The sequence below is a fragment of the Lemur catta genome, chromosome 8, assembly GCF_020740605.2.
Source record: "Lemur catta isolate mLemCat1 chromosome 8, mLemCat1.pri, whole genome shotgun sequence".
NCBI classification, from domain to species: Eukaryota; Metazoa; Chordata; class Mammalia; order Primates; family Lemuridae; genus Lemur; species Lemur catta.
Genome location: NC_059135.1, coordinates 38,893,534 through 38,913,442, shown reverse-complemented (window position 1 = coordinate 38,913,442; position 19,909 = coordinate 38,893,534). Strand labels below are relative to the sequence as shown.

Below are 19,909 nucleotides of genomic sequence, written 5' to 3'. Positions count from 1 at the left end.
TAATATTTTGATTTCGCATAAGAGCATCCACTGACAAAATACATTTGAAAAAGTACAAATCATGGAGGTCTGTGTCCCCAGCCCGGCCCCTCGAGAAAAATGGGACTCCAGAGATGTGAGCAACAGCCAGCCTGGCTCCTGCCCCCTGCTGCCTGGTGCGGCCTAGTGTGAGCGTGTGCAGTGGCATCCTCAGAGGACGAGGCCTCATGGCTTACCCTGCACAGAAGAGACCAGAGAAATGCTTGGGGAGTCCCTCATCCCTACCTTGAGGTTTGAATGCAGATAAAGCTGCTCCACAGAGTGTTTTTACATGAAGGCTACATCCATTCACCCCAAGACTGCTGCAGGCCAAATAACTGACAATGACTTTTCCAAAATTTTTGCTACCTTTTACAAAATGAAACAACAAAATAAAAGCAAGTGGAGACATTGTATCTCAATCATTACTTTGGCCTTTTCTAGATTGAAAAGAACTGCTTTCCCACTCTGATCAAGCTTTGTTCATTTTATTCACACTTTTTCAAAGTTTTGGGAGAACTTATATACCTTAAATACATCTTTGTTTTTTAGCTTTTTTCTTTTTTTTTTTTAAGGCAGTAAAATGCTGATGGGCAGTAACATGGGGATCTCTAATTGGGATCTTTCCAACAAGTCCAACTGTGACCGCGACAACAATTGCAATGGAAAAGCAAAATGCAAGCATCTTCAACAGGCCCCAGCCAGGAGCAAGGCTGGCTTGAGGTTTGTAAACATGTCACTCTTCTGTGTTCACTTACACTTCAGACACAGAAATCAACTCAGTCTTGATGTATCCAGTTCCTTTAGGGCCATCAAGTTCCATGGGTTCTGGTGCTAGAAGCAAACACATCATGTACACTTTCCATTAGCGGAAATTACATAAGAATAGAACAATTAAGTTTTGGGGGGAATAAAAATTCTGCTGTTTTTTTTTGACAACTTAGCATCCTGACCCTGCCTGGGTTACCTGAAATTCTGGTGGGAATCCAGAAGCTGCTAGTAGGGGAGGAGATTTCAGCAAAAGTCTAGCTGGGAGCTTTGTCTTTCCAAGGCTTGAAATCCTACAAGAAGCTGGAACCCAAAATATGTGAAGTCCTATCTGCTTTGGTGGTTCTAGCCTGGTTGATGAATACACACAGCTGTCAAGGTAAGCCTGGCCATCTTCATTCAAAAGGAATTGTCCTAATATTGAGATTTCTGATTCCAAAACACAATTAGCTTTATTGGCATGTTCCAAGCCTACCAGGTCCAATTTGAACTTTCTCGATTCCTTGATGACTGAGAGGCAGGAGACTCAAGTTGTAAGAGAAGGCTTCCTCTTAATAACAATAGGATCTAGTAAGTAACTGGGTCACTCTGAATGAATTGCATTTCTCCTAGACCTCAGTTTCCTCGGTTTTAACACAAGCAGGATGCCACACTTTTCATGTGGAAAAAGTCATACTGTAACAATTACACAAGACCAGAAATGGACTTTCCCAGTATCCCTAAGATGGGAAATTATCTACTTCTTTTTTACTAGCTGTGGCAGGCCAAATAATGCATCATGTTTCAATTGCACTGAGTTTATAGCATTTTTTGAAAGCCTGCTTTTATCAATTCAGAAGAAAGTGGTGGGTTAATGACACAGCGTGGGTGGAGTTAGTGCTGGCATCTTCCACTTACAGGGTTTGTGGTAATGAACCTGTCTGAAGAGGAAGCCACTCGTCCACCACCAGGAGGGACCGCACTGTGCTACTACTCGTCAGGGCGATGACTGCCTGCTCTCTCCACCCACCTTCCTTTGGCCTGGAGTAGTACTTCCCAAAGGCATGGTCTTTGTCAATATTCGGATACAGATACTTCAGGGGATTCTCTGGAATGTTCTCAGCCGCCATGACTTTGTAATTGCGAATGATATCAGGGAAAGTAACAGCAGAAAGTTCTTTCTTCGTGTAGGGTTCAACCGCATGGATGTGAGGTTCTAAAAAGAAGGGGAAAACTAAATGAATGCCACAGACTATCCCCAAATAACAGAGAACACAGACACAAAACACTGCAGAGTTTACCTGCAGCGCACCTGGTGAGAACTAACCACACTCTAGGAGTCACAACACACACAGTGGACTCCTTTCTTTATTCTAAACCAACTAAAATCCTGTCTTAGGAGGAAAAGCAAAGGCAGGCACTACTCTTAGTAACACCGCATTTGTCATTATTTGTTTAGACTTCTAAATCTGGCCAAAAGAAGTTTATTAAAAGCCTTTAAAAGCCCGCCTCTTCAACAAGACACTGCCCACAGGCAGATAATTGGGTCATCTTAGCTAAAGCCACAGATTAAGTTACTAAAAATAAACTGTTTGATTTTCTTTTCGTGTTGAAAACTATAATTTATTTAAATAAATAATGATGATAATGGAAAACAACTTTTGAAACAAAAGAAAGATCCTATTTACTACTTTTCCCTCTAATCCTTAAAGTAATAAACCACAGTTTTATTCACTCCTGTTCTTGTTCTCAGACCTAATTCAGGTCCTTCTTCCTGATTAATCCGGAGTCTCACTTTTGGGTGTGCACATGCACGGGCCGCAGTCCAGGTGCTCCGGGGCCCTGCTCTAGAGCTGCAGACTGTGCCGGGATCCTAAACCTCTGTGGCTGGCGCTGCCCCGCTTAACCTTTCCCGCTGCCAGTGCTGGTCTTCACCTCTGCTTGGCTGGCCAGCTCCGTCTCCCGGCTGGCTCAGAACTACCAGGGACCAGAGAAAAGGGCAGGCTCTAACATCTACTGCCTATCCCAGGCTCTGCTCTCGGCCCTCCGGCTTTTTCCTCAGAAGAAAAAATACACAGAACACGAAAAGTATCCTATCTTTTTGCATCTACCCATGGAAAGCATAAAAGTCACCAGAACAAATCAGTTTTTCCTCCAGCCCTTCAAATAAAACAAACTCTATGCAATGGTGAAAAGTAATCAGTCTCTTGTTATCATTTTTTCCTCTGTGCTATTCAGCTTCATCCCCAGAAACCTGCTCCTTAACACCAAAGATTTTGGAGACTTTTAGCCATGGACTCATTTGGTTACACAGAGACCCAATATATGACGAAGATGTGTAGCTGCTCTCGGTGAAGGAAGGGTGGGGGCGCAGTGCTCCCCAGCAGCCCCTGCACCTGATCCCCGCCAGCGGCGTGTGTGGAGCGTGTGCAGTGTGTAGAGCATGTGCAGTGTGTGCAGCGTGTGGAGCGTGTGCAGCGTGTGGAGCGTGTGCAGCGTGTGGAGCGTGTGCAGCGTGTGGAGCGTGTGGAGCGTGTGCAGTGTGTGCAGTGTGTAGAGGGTTCCCACAGAGCCTGTCCTCACCTCACGCCTTCCTCTGGGATTGCCCTAAGTGAGTCTAGAAGTTTACACCCGTGGGGAACGTGATGCCTTCCAAGACTGACTGCAGGTTATATCGACTCACATCCTTCCTCTACAGATAACAAACCCAACATAAAAGGAAAGACTTTGGCCCTGTCTTTTCAAAACTATCATGTCCACACTATGTTCCAGGCAGGGAATCACAAACATTCAAGGGGGCTTATTAACTCCTACTTGGGGGGCTCAGTGGGGTGAGTACAGGATTTGCAATTTCACGTCCAAGGCTCATCACTGGCGTGAGCTGACTGGTGGCGAGGAAGCAGGACCCCACACACGTGCGCTCGCGCCCCTCACTCACCGCCTCCGTTCTGGGAGCGCTCCACCCACGTGAAGGTGATGGCGCCTTCCCGGCAGCTCTCGCTGAAGCGCAGCAGGAACGTCCCCGACTGCTGGTCCATCAGCAGAGCGCGCTCCCGCTCCTTGCTGATGAAGCCCATGATGCACCTGGGCATGGGAGAGATCGATGCAGAGACTGTGTATTCAGTCCTGATCTCAATTCTCATGCTAGCTTACAAATCAAGGGAACGACTCGAACGTGACAAAAGAATCTGATAAAAATGTACAGACTCATTTAAAATCTATTTAACTGGCACTTCAGGAAGGATTTCATTTATTCTCAACCTTTATTCTTTCACTTATTTTTAACCATGCTATGGTTAAAAAAAATCCAGCATGAACATGGTGTCAGTAAGATGCTACAGAAGCTCCGTAACTACATGTTAGATTAATGAGCCTTTTACTGCCATGGGATTATTTTAAAAGCCATGAAAATGTCTGAATTTACACATCTTTTATACGGGAAAGGAAGACTCAGACAATGTATTGTCATATTCTAGCACTTCTGATCAACTTAAAGCTTTTGTTGAAATATTGGCTGACCCTGGGAATAAGTCAGATAGAAACAATTTACCGAGTTAAAAGGGTTTTTTATTCCTTCCTATGTGGAATATGGTAAGTGCTCAAGAAATTTTTGTTCAATGAATGAATGCACGATGGCACTCAGAGGGTTTTTTAAAATTTAGCTTTGCAAATACATATGCATATACTAAGAAAGTATAGTTTAATCTTATGAGGTTCTACTTTAGCCTTCAAGAGACAGCCTGTACAAGTGCACACCTCTGTGAAAGTCACACGTCTCGTCAAACAACACGGCCCAGCTCAGGCCTTGTCTCAGCCTTGTAGTAAGGGGGGTGTATACTAAAAATATGTTTTAAAAATACACCAATCAGTGGTCCTTACCCATCATTCCAGAGAGAGAGCAGGTGTTTTTTAATGAGCTCTAGGATGTTTTCAATCCACAGCCAGAAGGAAAAATTTTTATCATTTATATTTTCCTGAAAGTATACAAATGCAACATTAGGAACAAAGAAACCCAGAGCAGTGACTTACATGCCCCTTCTCGCCATCAGATTTTAATTTGTAAAGACTCCCCAGCTGCCAAAGGTAGAGCTGTCCCTTACAGAGCAGCCCCATCCCGACCCCAGGCGGGGAACATCACTGTCCCTCCCCTCTTATCAGCATGCAGAGGGAGCTCTCCGTTTCCCTAGGCAGGGCTCCGCTTCCCTCTGCAAACAGTAGCAAACCAGCCGGGGATGACCTCCAGGGTGAATCATGGAAACAAAAGCTGCCCTCACGCTGGCAAGCTGATCGGCACTGCCTGGTGACCCCAGCAGGGTCTACATGTTCCCTCCAACTGGTCCTCCTGCTTGAGCAGCCTCCACGAAACTCATCTGGCTACTCAGGCGGTGCATGCCCGCCCGGAGCACACATTTCACACGGATGCAGCTAGAACACTGCCAGGCGAGGGGCCAGTGTGAGTGAACAGAAGACTCATTTCGGATACGAAAGAATGTTATCACTCAGGCAGGCGCTTCCTGGCTTAGAGACCAACCTCCTGCGCTGAAGAAAAGCAAACAACTTGCCCTAGGGGCTCCTTTGTCAGAGATGAACATGCCAAAACAAGCAAAGTTAAGTAACTGCCACAGCAAGAAATGTGAGACCTCAGCAGAGAGTAAAAAGGACTCGGAGAGCATGAAACCCAGACAGTACCCACCTTACAAAACCTCGTCCATGGAATAAGACCATCAAGGCCGGCGTTAGGACCTAAGCAAACAAAAATAAGATTTTTCAGCAAATAGAAATTGATTTTGAAGCTTTTGCTGGACTGATGGGTCTTGTATTTGCTCTTGAGGAAAAGAGCTAACACCCAAAAAAGGGAGATTTGAATGTTCATGGTTGATATTTTCAGATACCTTAATGCTAAATTAATTGAGCAATTATTATTAATACATGGGCTGTAAAAGGACCTAATTGAACTAGTCTAAAACACGTGTATGTTGGTTTAATTTTAATGGCAGGAAGGAATGGATGGCAGATTCCTGGGCACCACGTAAGAGTTTGTGGGGAAAGCAGAAACGTCACAGAGCCTCGCCGTCTGCCCCCTGCCTCCTCTGAAGAGAGGACCATCCCCTTAAATCCCCTTCACATCCCACTCCTTTCCACGACCACCGGCCAACTCTGCCTAGGCTTTCCAGAGAAGCCCTGCCGGGTCCCTCCCTGCCTAACATCACTTCCCACTGCCCCAGTGGGGCCCCCTCTCCCAAGGAACCTATACAAGTTTTTTCAAAGTTCATCCTAAGGTGGAGATCACCTCTAGGTGATCAATTTAATTGGTACTTGACTTTACAAGTTTATTTTAGGCATTAATCATGCATTTCTCTCAGCCCTCCTTCCAATAAGACATGGGCTCGGGGGGCTGACAGACCAAAAGCCAAGTGAGAGAAATGGGAGGAAGCAGCCTGGGGGTTATTGCTACCCAAATGGAGCAGCCCAGGCTCTGAGAGGTGGTGAGCGCATCATCTCTCCTCAAAGGGGACCACACATAAGCCCCTACCGGCAGAGAAGATCTTTCTTCACTCTTGTCAAATAAGAAAATGGAGTAAGGTGATTTTATACTTTTTATGTAATAGCACAAGGCCACCACTGTGCCATGCCAGTGGCATGGCCAAGAGAGACACTGCTGAGAGCCGCCGGGCTAGGAATGGCCTATTGGTGATTGCAGCAGATGCAGTTCTGCTGGACAGAAGGCAAATCCGGATAAAAGTTGTCCATGGATATTTAAAGAAATAATTCAGATACTCCCATTCAAAGAGACTAATGGGTCTTTGATATCTTTAGTGTAGAAGATTAATAAATCCACTGACATCAGCCACTGAAGGGGGCTACCTACCATGGCCTGGACTCTGCCTTATCAGGCCAAATTGCAGATCACAAGAGGCGTGATCTCGTGGGGACAGTGTCTCCTGCTACCCGGGCCCACCTGACATAAGCGTCTTGGGTTAATGCTGTGCGCTGAGCAGCCCCTGGGACCTTATTCTTACCACGTCAGGGACTTTGTTTCTTCTCCCCAAGGTTAAGACAACTTCATCTTTCTTGTCAACGAACTTATTTCAGCCACACATAATATATTTTAAATAATTCAAAAAACTCTTCTTAGGAACCCTTCTCAGAAATGTTAGTATGAGACAATGAGGAAAAGATGCATTTAAATCTTTTATCAGCTCTTATTTCCTTCCAAGGGGATGTATGATTCTCACCTAGCTATCATAAGCTGCAGCTTGAAAAGCCAAGAGACTTTAACACTCTTCTACTTTCAACAAAATAGAGAGCAAAGGGGGAAAAGAGCAAGTAGAGACAGTTTTATAAATTTCAATTTTTATATACATAAAAAGTTAACATGCTCATACCAAGAAGCTTCTCTCCCAACATGCTCAGCTGGTCCACATTGAGACCTCTCTTGGTGACAGAAGAAAACTGCCAACTCAGCACCTCTGAAAGCTGAGACCATCGTGCACACGGTGGGTTCAGGAAGAAGGACAGATTCTACAGAGAAAACACCCAAAAGCTCAGGGTTACTGAAGAGGCACTAGTCACAAGCCGGACACTGAAACCTAAGTCCATCCCAAAGTTCAGTTCCAGCTTATATGACACACAGAGATGTTTTCACAGTAGAGGAAGAAAAATATAGTCAGTTCTCATTATTTGCAGATACACTTTTGTGAATTTGTTCATTCACTAAAATTTATCTGTAACTCCAAAATTAATACTCACGGCACCTTCACAGTCATGTGAAGATACAACCATGCACAGAGCAGCAAAGAATTTGAGTCTCTTAACACTTATGTTCCTAACTTAGGTCAAACAAAACGACAGTCTGGCTTGTTTCAGCTCTCATACTAGAAACAAGTATCCTTTGTGAAGTCTATTTAGTGCCACGTTTTTTGCATTTTTGTGATGGTTGCTGATTTCATTGCTACAGTGGTGCCCAGGTGTCCTGCAGTGCTGTCTACTCCTGAGCACAGGAAGGCTGTGACGTGCCTTACAGAGAAAATGTGTGTGTGAGATTAACTTTATTCAGGCAGGAGTTACAATGCTACTGGCTGTAAATTCAATGTTAATGAATCAACAAATAAATTAGATAAGGTGTGTTTAAACAGAAACACATAAACAAAGTAATGTATTGATGGGCTGACAAAAATACTGAGACCAGAGGCTTGTAGGAACCTAACCACATATCTTCCCTAGGAGCAATGATTTGATTCAGTATTTGCTAATTAAGGATTCCTAGTGACTTTAAAGAACATAACTACTTTGAGTAATGAGAATTGACTATAATTAATCAACAGTCTCTAAGAATGGAGCATGTCTGTTTAGTAGCTGTATACATTTAAAAAAAAGGAATGATAATAAAGGACCTCTTCCACAAAAAAGGTTATATAAAATCATCAATTGTCTGAGCCTATTCACACGGAAGGAAAATCATAATCCTCAGTTCGAACACATACACAGGCTTCACTTTCCCAGAATCACTCCAGATCCTTGGTGATACCAACAGGAGTTGCATCACTTCTCCCTCAACATCTGGCCAGTAGGGGCTATTTCACAGATACAGCAGCGAGATCGGGGGTCTCTGGTTAACCTGGGATGAAAGCAATGTGGTTTCCATACCCTGGGTTCTGCCACCAGCATGTTGTACCACAGGATGGAGGCCCAGCCACTCGGGAGCTGGCTGACGTTGGAGATCACCACGACGGGCAGAGAGGTCGTCTAAAAGATGACAGAGACCTTGAAATCATCTCAATCACGGAAATGTCACCTTCGGACAACTGTTTAGCCTCAAAAATAAGCAGTGGATTATTTGTACATTTGCATACAGATTATACTTGAAAATTATAAATGTTCTGTTCTTTTGTCCATAGTTTATCTTTATTATATGTTTTAGTTAAGAAATAAGTCCCTAAAAATAATCATAGCTACAATAATTTATTAAGAGATATACAATTTAAAAAGATGTAAATCATGACATTGAAAACAAAATGTGGAAGAAGGGCAGAGTAAAGAAAATAAGTTCTAATTCTTAATATAAAAAAATTAACATCAGCTATCTCAACTGGAACATTATTAAGCTTATAGAATTTGAAGGTTAATTCAATTCTCCATCTTTCTGGGCCATAAGTTAAGGTAAAGATAATATTAGCTGAATAAGGTTATCTTTTTTAAGCAAGTCAGTAAACATCCCTAAAACAAAAATTGAGAAATAAAAATACATGTAGCCGGTAAAAGTGAAATAAATAAAGTTTTCTACCTCGGGACCACAGAAGTCTTACCTCGAGATCAATTACCAAACCAGGCTGGCACAACTGGGTTTCAAAACTAAGGGAGTGAAGCTCTTCAGTAACAATGAGAGGACCCTTAGAGGAGAAAAGGAAAAAAGAAAATAATACAGCAATTTATTCACTGATCTTGCAACTTTCAAAAGCTCAATTAACATTGCAGTAGGCTGCAGAGATCCGGGACTCAATCTGCTGCCACTCAAATATTCAATCATCTATCCCAGATTTAATTATTCCAAGTTTCTCAGTGTTCTCTCAAAGATAAGACATCTGAAACTATGGCAAGGGTTATAAATTCAGAGAAAGAAATGTCAATGAGGACAGAGAGTTTCTAACGGCTTTATTTGTGACCTAAGGCTTCCCAGCCCTCAGCCCTGTCTGCCCACCCAGGCCCGGCCCGGCGAGGCTGCACACCTCATGCAGACAGCGTGGAGGGTGGGAGTGGAAAGTGCACACGCGCTTCAGGTATGGTTTTCTACCGCAGGTCATAAAGTGCCTTGGTTTGGGTAGACATGTATGGTTTTCAAAGTACCTTCGTGCACATTATCTCACGTGAGCATCACAGCTTAGAACTAGGGAGGTCACAAAGGTAGTTCAGGTGCCAACCAGGGCGAGGAGGCATCTTTGCACCGCCCAGGCCAGAGTTTGTGCCACTGCTCCACGCGACCTCCACTGGTCAAGGTGTGGAAGGACACACAGATGGGAACACTGCAAACCCAGTTAACTCCAGACATTTCATTCTCTGTCCATAGTTAATTTGTGTTTTCTTTTCTTTTTTTTTTTTTTACCCTGTGACACAGTCTCACTCTCTTGCTCGGGCTAGAGTGCAGTGGCATCATCATAGCTCACTGCAACCTCAAACTCCTGGACTCAAGAGATCCTCCTGCCTCAGCCTCCTGAGTAGCTGGGACTCCTGGTGAGTGCCATCCTGCCTGGCTAATTTTTCCATTTTGGGGGATTGAGACAGGGTCTTGCTATGTTGCTCAGGCTGGTCTCCAACTCCTAGGCTTAAGTGATCCTCCTGCCTTGGCCTCCCACAGTGCTGGGATTACAGGGTGGGAGCCTGGCCTATGGTTCATGTTTGAACACATGGCAAACAGAACTCCTCAAGGATCACATTGTACAAAGGAAACTGATGAAAAGACAAAGCTCCTGGTAGGGGGTGCAGTAGCGGGAGAGTCCCCTTAGCACGCTGCACGGCACTCCCAACACTGGCCTCTGCTTCCAGCTCTGACAGTAGTTCTCTGTGCACCATTAGCTAAATCCTGCAAACTCCCTGTGACTCAGTTTCTTCCCCTGTTGGACGTGAGGAGCACTGACTGCCCTACATAGCTACTCCACTGGGTTGTCTGCGAGAGTCCCATGAGCTCGTGTGTAAAATCGTCTGACAACTATAAAGCACGAATGCAGTGTTTTTACTGCTTTCACAGATGTACCAAGTACCAAAGCTCATTCTCTGCCCTTCCCTGCTGGGTCTGAACCCCTCTGTGAGGTGTCCGCAGCCGCCACAGGCACGGACCTTCCCTCGCTGCACAGACCTGCCTGGTTAGGGCCGATCCCAGCACAGGGACTCTCACCTCGTTAGTTCTCGTGCCAGCATTTTTCTGTTCTTTCAGTTGCTGTAAAACAAAAAACCATCTTAGCAAATGGCATGTTAATTGTCAAAGTTGCTGTCTTCATTTACAAATTAGACCAAAGTTAAGACTAGAAAGAAAGCCGGATGTGACATTATCTTCAGAATGCTGAACAGGAAACAAAACTGCCCTGTCTGGGTCCAAGGGCAGAAGCGCCTCTCCCCAGTGCCTGCAGGGTGTGGTCCCGCGGCATCTGCAGGGACCCAGGGAGCTGCATCCTGCTCCCTGCGTGCAAACTTTCCCTGAATGATCCCCCATGCACCTTCAGTAGCTGTTTCATGTCCCCAGGCTGGGCGGGGGTCCTCCTTCCCTCAGCACAGTCTTCCAGGCCAGGCCCGGGGACTCCAGGCCCAGCTACCCTCAAGAGCACTTCAATCCCTGGGGTTTCAAGGGAGCAATCAGGGGCCCCGAGAGCAGCTCTGGACACCCTCAGACTCCCAAGTCGGGCCGGGGCTCCTGAACGATGTCTAGCTTCCCAGCTGTGAGGTGTGTGGTGCACAGGCCGGTGGGAAAGGGTCTGGGCCCAGGCAGGGCTGGGGGCTCGCCGCCCACAGAGCCTCAGAACAACTGGAACTGGCAGCCCCGTTACCCCAGAGGAAGAAAGCAGGCGGACCCACTGCAAACAGCCCTGCTGCGTCTACGGCCTGCTGGGACAGGCGCCACTTCTCTGGAGACCGTTCCAGTGCTAGAGTCAGGCTGCGTGGAGACAGCAGCTGTGGGCGAGACCACCAGGAAGGGGAATGCCAAGAAGGGCTGCGGGAAGAGTCCAGGAGTACAGGGCCACAGCTGGAGGGCAGGGAAAGGCGTGATCAGGACGTGGGAGTAATGGCCTTTGAGAAAACAGCAAGAGCCACAGTGAGCGTCGCTGAGGCTGCACAAGCAGCAAGTGCAGATCACTGATGTGCACAGGGGGCTATGGAATAGTCTCACAGAGACCCAGACAGCCCAAGAGGAGTTTCTGGAAGAGAGGTGGGCAGAGAACAGAGTGACAGTCCTGGGATAAGGAGGAGGGACAAAAAACGCCCCAAGTGTTGGTGATGAGAAATCGCCAGCCACAAAGTCTGGAAAGTCTAGGGGCGCCCTCCGTGTTGTGAAGCGTCCCAAAGTGCCACTGTATTGTCAGAAGACCTAATAAACCAGAGAGGACTGAAAGAGGGCAAAACCAGTGCTCTTACCAGGTGTCGAAATTCGGCCGCCAGGCTTCCATTGGTGGACTCCTCCATGTTCATCACTTTCGTGTGAGTGCCCAAGATGTTGAACTTTCTAAACCTACACAGTACAGGACAGAAACAGTGAAAAGCCTTCCAACTATTAAGCAAACAAACAAAAAGGACAGCAAAATATAGTGCAAAGTATATCACATACCCTTTTACTGTATTTCTCTCATTCACATCTCTGCAAAAAAAAAAAAATAGAGATATATATATAACCACATATGTGTATCTAAAATTTGAAATAAGTTTTAAAAAAAACAGAAAAGTATGTGTATAAGTAAGAGACAAATAAAACATAAACTTAGACCTGTGGGTTTGCTGCCCTTTCATCTCTCACTCCTTTCCTCAACCCACCTGCACTAGCTCTGCCAAGCAGTATCTAGTGACCTTGGGCAAATAAACTGGGCCTCACACTTCTCACCTGCACAACATGCTACCAGCATGAACCTCACAGGATATTGTGAGGAGAAAACTAGTGAATGGGTAAAAAGAACACATAATGTACCCTTAATAAACGTAAGCTGTAGCTATTGCTATTTGTTGAGCAACTACTTTGTACCAGGCTCTGTGCTAAGCACTGGGGTTCAGCAGACAGCAAGTTGCTCTGCTGCCACAGAACCCAGAAGACCTCCATGTGGCCACTTAATCTTTATTTTAATTCTCTATTATCTTTAATGCTCTCACCAAAGTACCAGAAGAGTCAGTTATCTGGGGCAAGTGGCAAGTTTTAAGTCTGAGGTTAAAATCTTGAAGGACCCTGCACCTTCTGTAAATTCAGCGATTACTTTGTCATGTTCTGGCCAAACAGTGTACCTGTTGGTGGTGCAGACGTGGATTAGAAACCGTTAGCCCACCCACAGGTAGAGTTAGGGACGGTTCCTTTCCTATCTCAACTAGAAGTTCAGTGTTTTTGTGAATGACAATCCCCATTAACTATGAGAGGGACCCATTTTTACTATTCAAAAAAAAAAAAGAGAAAAGCATTTAAAATGAAAGGAACAGTGTGATACAAAGCTGATTTGTCAAAGCTAAGAAGACGAGTTGGAGCTAGAATAGACAGAAAAGACAGAGGAGCCGGAAAAACACCAAAAAAGGGGCTGAAATAATGCAGAGGGTGTGGCCACAAAACCTCTGTGCTTTCTCCCTCCGAGAACAATGTACTTCCCAGTCCCCTGAATCTCAGCTGGCTTTGCCTTACTTTTACCAACAGCATGGTTGCGAGTGATGCTATACAGATCCCAAGGCCAGCCCTCAGACGCCTTGCCTGCTTGGAACACTGTCCCCATGGGAAAAGCCCAGGCTAGCTTCTTTGGGACCCATGAAGAAGGACACAGTTGAGACACCAGACATGTAACAAAAACCTGCTAGACCACCCAGCTCCAACTAAGCTAGCCCTGGACAGAAGAACCACCTACAACCCATAGAATATAAGAAATAATAAGTTTTAGGGTTTTTAGCCACTACATCTTTGGGGTGGTTTGTTATACAGCAAAAACTAATTGATAACAGAGAAAAACCAAAGATGATGGCAGGGAAGACAAAGAAAGGCATAGACTGTACTACAAAGAAGAATATTCTTACAGAAGCGGGAAGAAACAAAAAGCCAGAAGAAAATGTATTATCATAAATCATTTTTAAAACCTGCTATACTAGCATGCAACACAAGCCGATGAAAGTATCAAATATATCCGGGGTAAGGGAGTCATCTTGTTCCTTGATGTAAGTAACTAGGTCAGTGCTAGTCCAGGCCTAGCGTCCAAGGGCAAAACAGGATGGGACCACTCCATCTGGACCCCCACAAGAGATGCTGCCCGTTCCTGGGTCCCCACTGCTCAGAAGACACAAAGGGGAATCCAGCAGCCTCCACACAGGCCCCCCAAAATGCGGCTGACCTCACTCCGGAAACAACCTCCCAACAGGCCACAGCCTGGATGGGCAGCCTGCGTTTGACCAAGGGCCTCTCCGTGGGGCTGGCCTGGGAGGAGGGCGTGGTGTGCCAAGTCCAGCAACCTCGAGACTTCCTGATTACAATCTCACATAAAATACACTCATTCTTTTGTTCATTTAGTCTAAAAAGGCACAAGCATGTTGGTACTAGCTCTAGGGGAAGCTCCCAACATTCAGAAAGGGAGTTATCGACTTAAATCTGCTGGGATCATTTGTAATGGCCCTAGTGGACCTGACCAGGAGCCTCTGCTCCCCCGCAGCAGGGTCAGGACCCTGGGCTCAGATCTAGGGCCCCCGGGGGGCAAACTTCCTCCTAGTGTAGACACTCGTTGAACAGCTGGTGAATCTGCTCATTTAATGGAGGAGTCTGTGTTTGGTTAACAAAACCGGCATTCCAATAGTACATGTATCTTAGATAATATTAAAGGTTTCTTACTTATCAAATAAGACTTTGACCTTCAAGTTATAATTCAGCTCTTGCAATTTCACCAACAATCTGGGAAGAAAAATAAAAGTCATTACTTTAAAAAATTACCTATTATAATTTGTTTATTATATGAATTCCCTACCTATGAATGTATACAGATAAACTACTCTCCCTCCAGTTTTGGGGTCTTACAAACAACAAAAGTGGCATTCTTGTATTGTCTACTTAATTTTTTAAAAGTGTATCTGTAGGATAAATTCCTGGCTATGGAGTGGCTGAGGCACAATTGTAACATTAAATTCTCATAGGACACAGCACTGATTTTACACTCCCACCAAAGTCAGTGCAAGTGGCCACTTCTCTATATAATCTCACTAACATTGGGTTTTATCAAAATTTCTATGTTTGGCCAATTTATAAGGGTGAAAAATAACAAACATGACTTTTTACTAAACTTGTATCTAGTGTTCGTCCTATTAGGAGAAAATAAAAATTATCACCCCTAATCAGAAAAATGAGGGTCACACCTCTGATCTGGCCAGGGCGGTGTGGAAAGGTGGGAGGCGGGCGCCTCTGCTCCCCTAGGCTGGGGCCTCGAGGAGGCCCCACGGTTCTGTCTGCTCCACTCAGTGGAAAAGGCAGACAGGATCAGATTTCCACTGGCCCTTCCAGCTATGAGTTCTAGGATTCCACAGGGGCGTAAGCTTGGCCCGGTGACACTGCCAGCCAGGGAAGGGTGCAGGTGCTCGTGGACTTAATCAGCCACACCCACAAAAAACGACCAGGGCCAACTCTGAAGGCCAGTCCAGCTCCTCAGAATCCAGCTGCTCGGCTCAGGAGGAGTCGTTAGAGGAATGCAGCCATTCAACAGGTAAGTTAGGCCGTACGTTCACGGAAACCTTCCCACAATTATCATCAAGAACAGGCTATGAAACAATAGATATAGCATGACCCTAGTTTTAAAAACTGACATGTTTGTCATATTTGTGTATGTCTATACAGAAATATGTATACACATATGTACGTATTTATATGTTTTTGGAGACATAGACTAAATTTGGGGAGGACGGACATGAGGCTGTTCACCACAGTGGTCCACAGATACTTAGAACACAGACAGCTTTGAAAATCTGATGACAGCTAAGAACCCACTCACCAGAAAAACACATATGTCATAAATCTACTTTCACACATGCCACATACAGTTTCAGGGGTACATAAAGCTCAGGTTATGCGCTTATACTCAAGAGGGGTGAGGCTGTTGGGAACTTCTACTCTTTACTAAACACATCTCTGCAATGTGGAATTCCTTTTTACTGTGAACATGCATGACATTTACAATTAGAAAAAAATCAGCTGTATGTGTATACATCTACATTGATTACATTTCTATCTTGAATATAAAAGACAGACTCTTGGATGTTCTAAGTAAGAATTCACATTAAAATGCCTACTGAAAGATTACCTCCTCTAAAGCACTCTATGTAACAGCTTTGTAAAAGGAAACGAGGGGTGCAAACAACATGACAGGCAGCGTGTGGGATCACATCTCTCCTTGGTTACCTCAACTTCACGGTGAACTGCACCCCGGTCTTCAAGACCAACGGCCTCTGAGGGTGAGTAGGCATGCAAGGCTGTCTCTCCACCACAAACGAGCTGTAAAAAAGTGTAGATAAGTTAGTATTTCCATTTAGGTTGAGGCAGTAAAAAATGATTTTCCCTAAAAAGGAAGGGGAGTTGGAGAACACAAAAACTTGAAAGACTGACAAGTTGGATGAACAAAGTGATGTTTTCTAGTTAGTAAAGAAATTCCCAAACCTAATTTACACTTAACAAAAACAGAGTAATTAAAATGATCTATGAAACCATTCAACAAGGAAAACCCTGAGTTTCATCATAGTCACTTACAGATCATCATCAAAAATAAAATTTGCCTCAAAAACCCAAGGGAATGTCCTTCATTTTTTCAAAACCTAACATACACACATTCTTGTTTAGACATTGGCCACAGGGAGCCAAGTACATTTTTATTATGTTAACATAAAAAGCAAAACAGACAAACAAACCTTACCATATAAATTCTACTCTTCCACTTAGTGACATTTATTTATCTCCTAAGCATGTTTGGAACACCTACTGTTTACAAGACGCTGTGCTAGGCCCTGCTGGGGGAAGAGTGACAAAGGCATGTCTCTGTCTTCCAGAACCTTACAGTTTTCAACAACGATAACAGACATACATAAACAGCTATCCAATAAAAGGTGGAGTGGCTGAGGAATGAAGAACAAATTAGGTAAGCCTGGAGGGGAGATAACATCTGGGAACTCTGGGAAGATTTCATGATGAAATACAAGTTAAAACTCTCTGGATGATACAATTTTGAATGTAGGTGCAAAAAAAGAAGGCTTTGAACCGTGGGAAATGTCCTCAGGAGGGGCACAGAGAAGTAGGTGCACAGCTGGGCTGGGGAGACAGCAAGAGGCAGGCGTTCTGGAAATGGGCTATGTGTGGACACGAAGTGTGGCATGGCCAGCTGGGTCTGGGCTAGGAAAGTGGGCCCGTGAACGCCCAGATGAGGGGTGCCACTTGGATCGGCAGGCGGTGATGAGCCAGACTGGAACTCTGCTCTGGGAAGAACTGAGGTCACAGGGCCTGGGCCGGCTGGGGCTGCGGAGGCGGACCGGTTGAGAACTAGAGTTCAAAAACGAGGATTTGAGAGCCCGAGAAGTGATGAGGCCACGGCATGGGAAGGGGAGGACAAACCTCATTAGACACGCTAAGTCTCGGCATTGGCCAGCCACAGGGAAAGAGGAGGCGTGACAGGTTACGGCAATTTCCAGCCCAGGTGTCCACAGAGGGAATTCCCACTGACAAGGAACTTGGTAAGAGTCAATTGTCATGTACAAACCTATTACACCCTTCTAAATTATCTGAAGTACTATTAAATGTTCCTCTACATAAAATAATTCTTGAAGTTGCAAATAAATGCCCCTCAAGTTACCTCTGAATGAGCTGCTGGAACAGGCTGAAGGTGCGGTCCCATAACACTTGCTTGTTTTTTGTGATAGGGTCATGATCGTAGGTGTATTTCTGTTCCAGTTCCTCCAGCTTTTTAAGCTGCTGACGAACTTGCTGCAGACTCTCTGCAACTATGGTGAACCTGGGAAGGTACGAGACACAGTGTCCCGGTGAGAAACAGCCTGTATCCCAGAGAAGCATGGAAACCTGTAAGTAGTCACAGGAAACATGAGATGCTACTTAGGTCGCTGCACTCTGCCCTACAGGGAGAAACAGGGGAAACAAGGCTTGTGCCGGCGCTAATGAGCTGACTTATCTGGGAGAAAAAGCTAACACCTACCGAACAACGACGTCCTAGACCAACAACCTCTGCACACTCCTGAGATCTGCATAAGGAGAGATGGGCGGGGGCGGGGCTTCTAGGTGATCTGTGCCTTCAACTGACCTTTCAGGTAAGAGGGATTTAAAAGGGGCCAGCAGCAGGGGACACAGCAAGGCAGGTGCCTTCAGGTGATGCGGGAGGCAGCGAGGAGCCACTGCAGGTTTTATGTCAAGACAGTGGCGTGAGCTGCTGGTGCCTCATGGGACTGTCAGATGCTGTGCAGAGGGGGCCCAGGGGACAGCCTTGAAGTCACGGAACAAGGCAGGGGGGAAGGAACAAAGGCCATTGTTTTGTTCAACTGCCAGGACAGGGCAACAGGTTCAGTCTAGACCCCAAAAGCCAACGAGTAAACCTAGCGATTGCTTTTAGGTCCTTCCTTCCAGACAGTCAACTGCTAACGGTAACACGGGCTCTGAGTCAAGCCATGCTAGGGCTGTGTGTTTTATTTGCCTGCAATAATGACACAAGAAAATATTATAAAACATCTTCTCCCCCGGGAAAAACATCTATGCCACTTGATGGTTTCACTCCTTGAAACCAGTTCAAACACTGAGAGAGCAGCCCTTTGCCACGACAGAAGGTGGATAATGGTAGTCAGGTGAGTTCCAAAAAAACTTCTGACCCAGTTGCTCCCAACTGCGTTCAGTTTGTGGCACGCAGAAAACTGCAACCCTCAGACAGCACAGAGGGAGCACTGGAGGGCATCTGTGTCCCCGGAGAGGCGCATGCGGTCTAAAGTGACCACTAGGGGCTCCAGACACCCCAGGGCCTCCCTGGCCACCTGGAGGGCTTGGGGGCCAGTATCCCTCCAGGCACATCGGGGCATCCTGGGCTGGGAAGCACTGCTTAAGAAATTTGGGCTATGTACAGGCAATTCACAGAATAACAATAAATGGCTGAGTATTAATTATGAATTTTTTAAAATTAGCAATGCAGAAAATAACCTCCCCAGATCTCAAGTCCTCGGGCCCTTGGCGATTGCCCCAGGCCACCATCGTCTCATACTCACTCTGTGATCCCACCTCCTCTGTCCTCTCCGCCCAATCCCAAGTTCAGCTCTCACCTGGACTACACTAACTCGCTAATAGTATCCCAGTTGGCCTTTCTGTCTCTAGTCTATCCTCCAGACTGTGGCCAGGGTGACCTTTCTAAATAAAACATCAGAGAACTGGACACCCTGCTTAAGAGAAACGCCTGCCGTGGCTCAGCAGTGCTGCCGGATAGAGTCCCCGTCCCAGCGCGGTGCTGAGACCTCCACCATCAGGCTCCGTCCGGCACCTCTTGCCAGGTCCACTGTCCTCCTCATCTCTCCCTGGCCCCCGCTCTCCAGGCACCCGGTACACGGTCCCTGCAGGTCCTGTGCATTCGTACATGCTGTTCTCTCTGTTGCAAAGGACTCCTCGCCACACAGGGCGCTCCTATCACTCTCAACAGCCAGCACGAGGCCGCTGCCTCTGCGGAACTCTGACGGACGCCAGGGCTGCTGGAACCCTTCACTGCACAGGATTATTGCCACAGCCATCGCCCCTCCACACTCAGTGCTTATCGGCAAGGACCAGAATCATTCATCCTTGTGCACCTAGGTCCCAGCACGGTGCCTGGCACACAGCAGGCATTTAGTAAGTATTACTGGATGGATGAGTGAATAAATGGCCTAGCAAATGTCTGAAACCATTTTGTTCTCAACAACACATTAGGATGCGGGTTGTTAAAAGCATTACGTGAACAGCCACATCGCTGGTGTTCTGCACAGTCAAATGACAGATCCTACGGTACAGGAGGGCTCTAAACCAAGCAGACATGGCTGGACGTGGCGACAGTCATGAACAACGCTACACTTTCCAAGCGAGTGTTTCCAGAGTAAACAGAAGCTGGACTGTGTCAGACTTTAAAGTTTTGACAGGGTCCATTCAACTGACAGCTCAAAGGTGCTCTTTATGAGTTATGTGGTCAGCGTACAGCTGCCAGCTTTCCGCTGTGGAGAATCTCACCAGTTCTGGAGCTGATCGAGGCAAGTGTTGGGCGGGCCCCCAATACAGGCGCTCTGCTGTCTCTGCTTCCACTCCACCAGCTCGTTGTTGATCAGGGCATTCTGGGTAAGTTCAGTGATGTTCAACAACTCTATTATTTTGTGAACTACTTCCTAAATGGAGACGAAGAAACAAACGGAAGTAAATTCATTTTTAATCACTGAACTTTAAAAGATTTTT

General features: G+C 45.9%; 1 protein-coding gene across 2 annotated transcripts in view; it reads right to left on the bottom strand.

Moving 5' to 3' along the window:
• Positions 1-19,909, bottom strand: part of STAT1 (signal transducer and activator of transcription 1) — a 39,713-nt gene that overhangs the window by 5,053 nt on the left and 14,751 nt on the right. For both annotated transcript variants that reach the window (XM_045559219.1, XM_045559220.1), the window contains exons 9-23: positions 19,691-19,842; positions 17,301-17,459; positions 15,863-15,955; positions 14,309-14,368; positions 12,077-12,106; positions 11,887-11,980; positions 10,655-10,696; positions 9,072-9,155; positions 8,413-8,511; positions 7,152-7,287; positions 5,459-5,508; positions 4,645-4,739; positions 3,704-3,849; positions 1,796-1,981; positions 777-852 (exon numbers count right to left, since the gene is read on the bottom strand). In XM_045559219.1, coding sequence (XP_045415175.1) covers positions 777-852; positions 1,796-1,981; positions 3,704-3,849; positions 4,645-4,739; positions 5,459-5,508; positions 7,152-7,287; positions 8,413-8,511; positions 9,072-9,155; positions 10,655-10,696; positions 11,887-11,980; positions 12,077-12,106; positions 14,309-14,368; positions 15,863-15,955; positions 17,301-17,459; positions 19,691-19,842 — 1,502 coding nt within the window. The remainder of the gene's footprint in view (positions 1-776; positions 853-1,795; positions 1,982-3,703; positions 3,850-4,644; positions 4,740-5,458; positions 5,509-7,151; positions 7,288-8,412; positions 8,512-9,071; positions 9,156-10,654; positions 10,697-11,886; positions 11,981-12,076; positions 12,107-14,308; positions 14,369-15,862; positions 15,956-17,300; positions 17,460-19,690; positions 19,843-19,909) is intronic.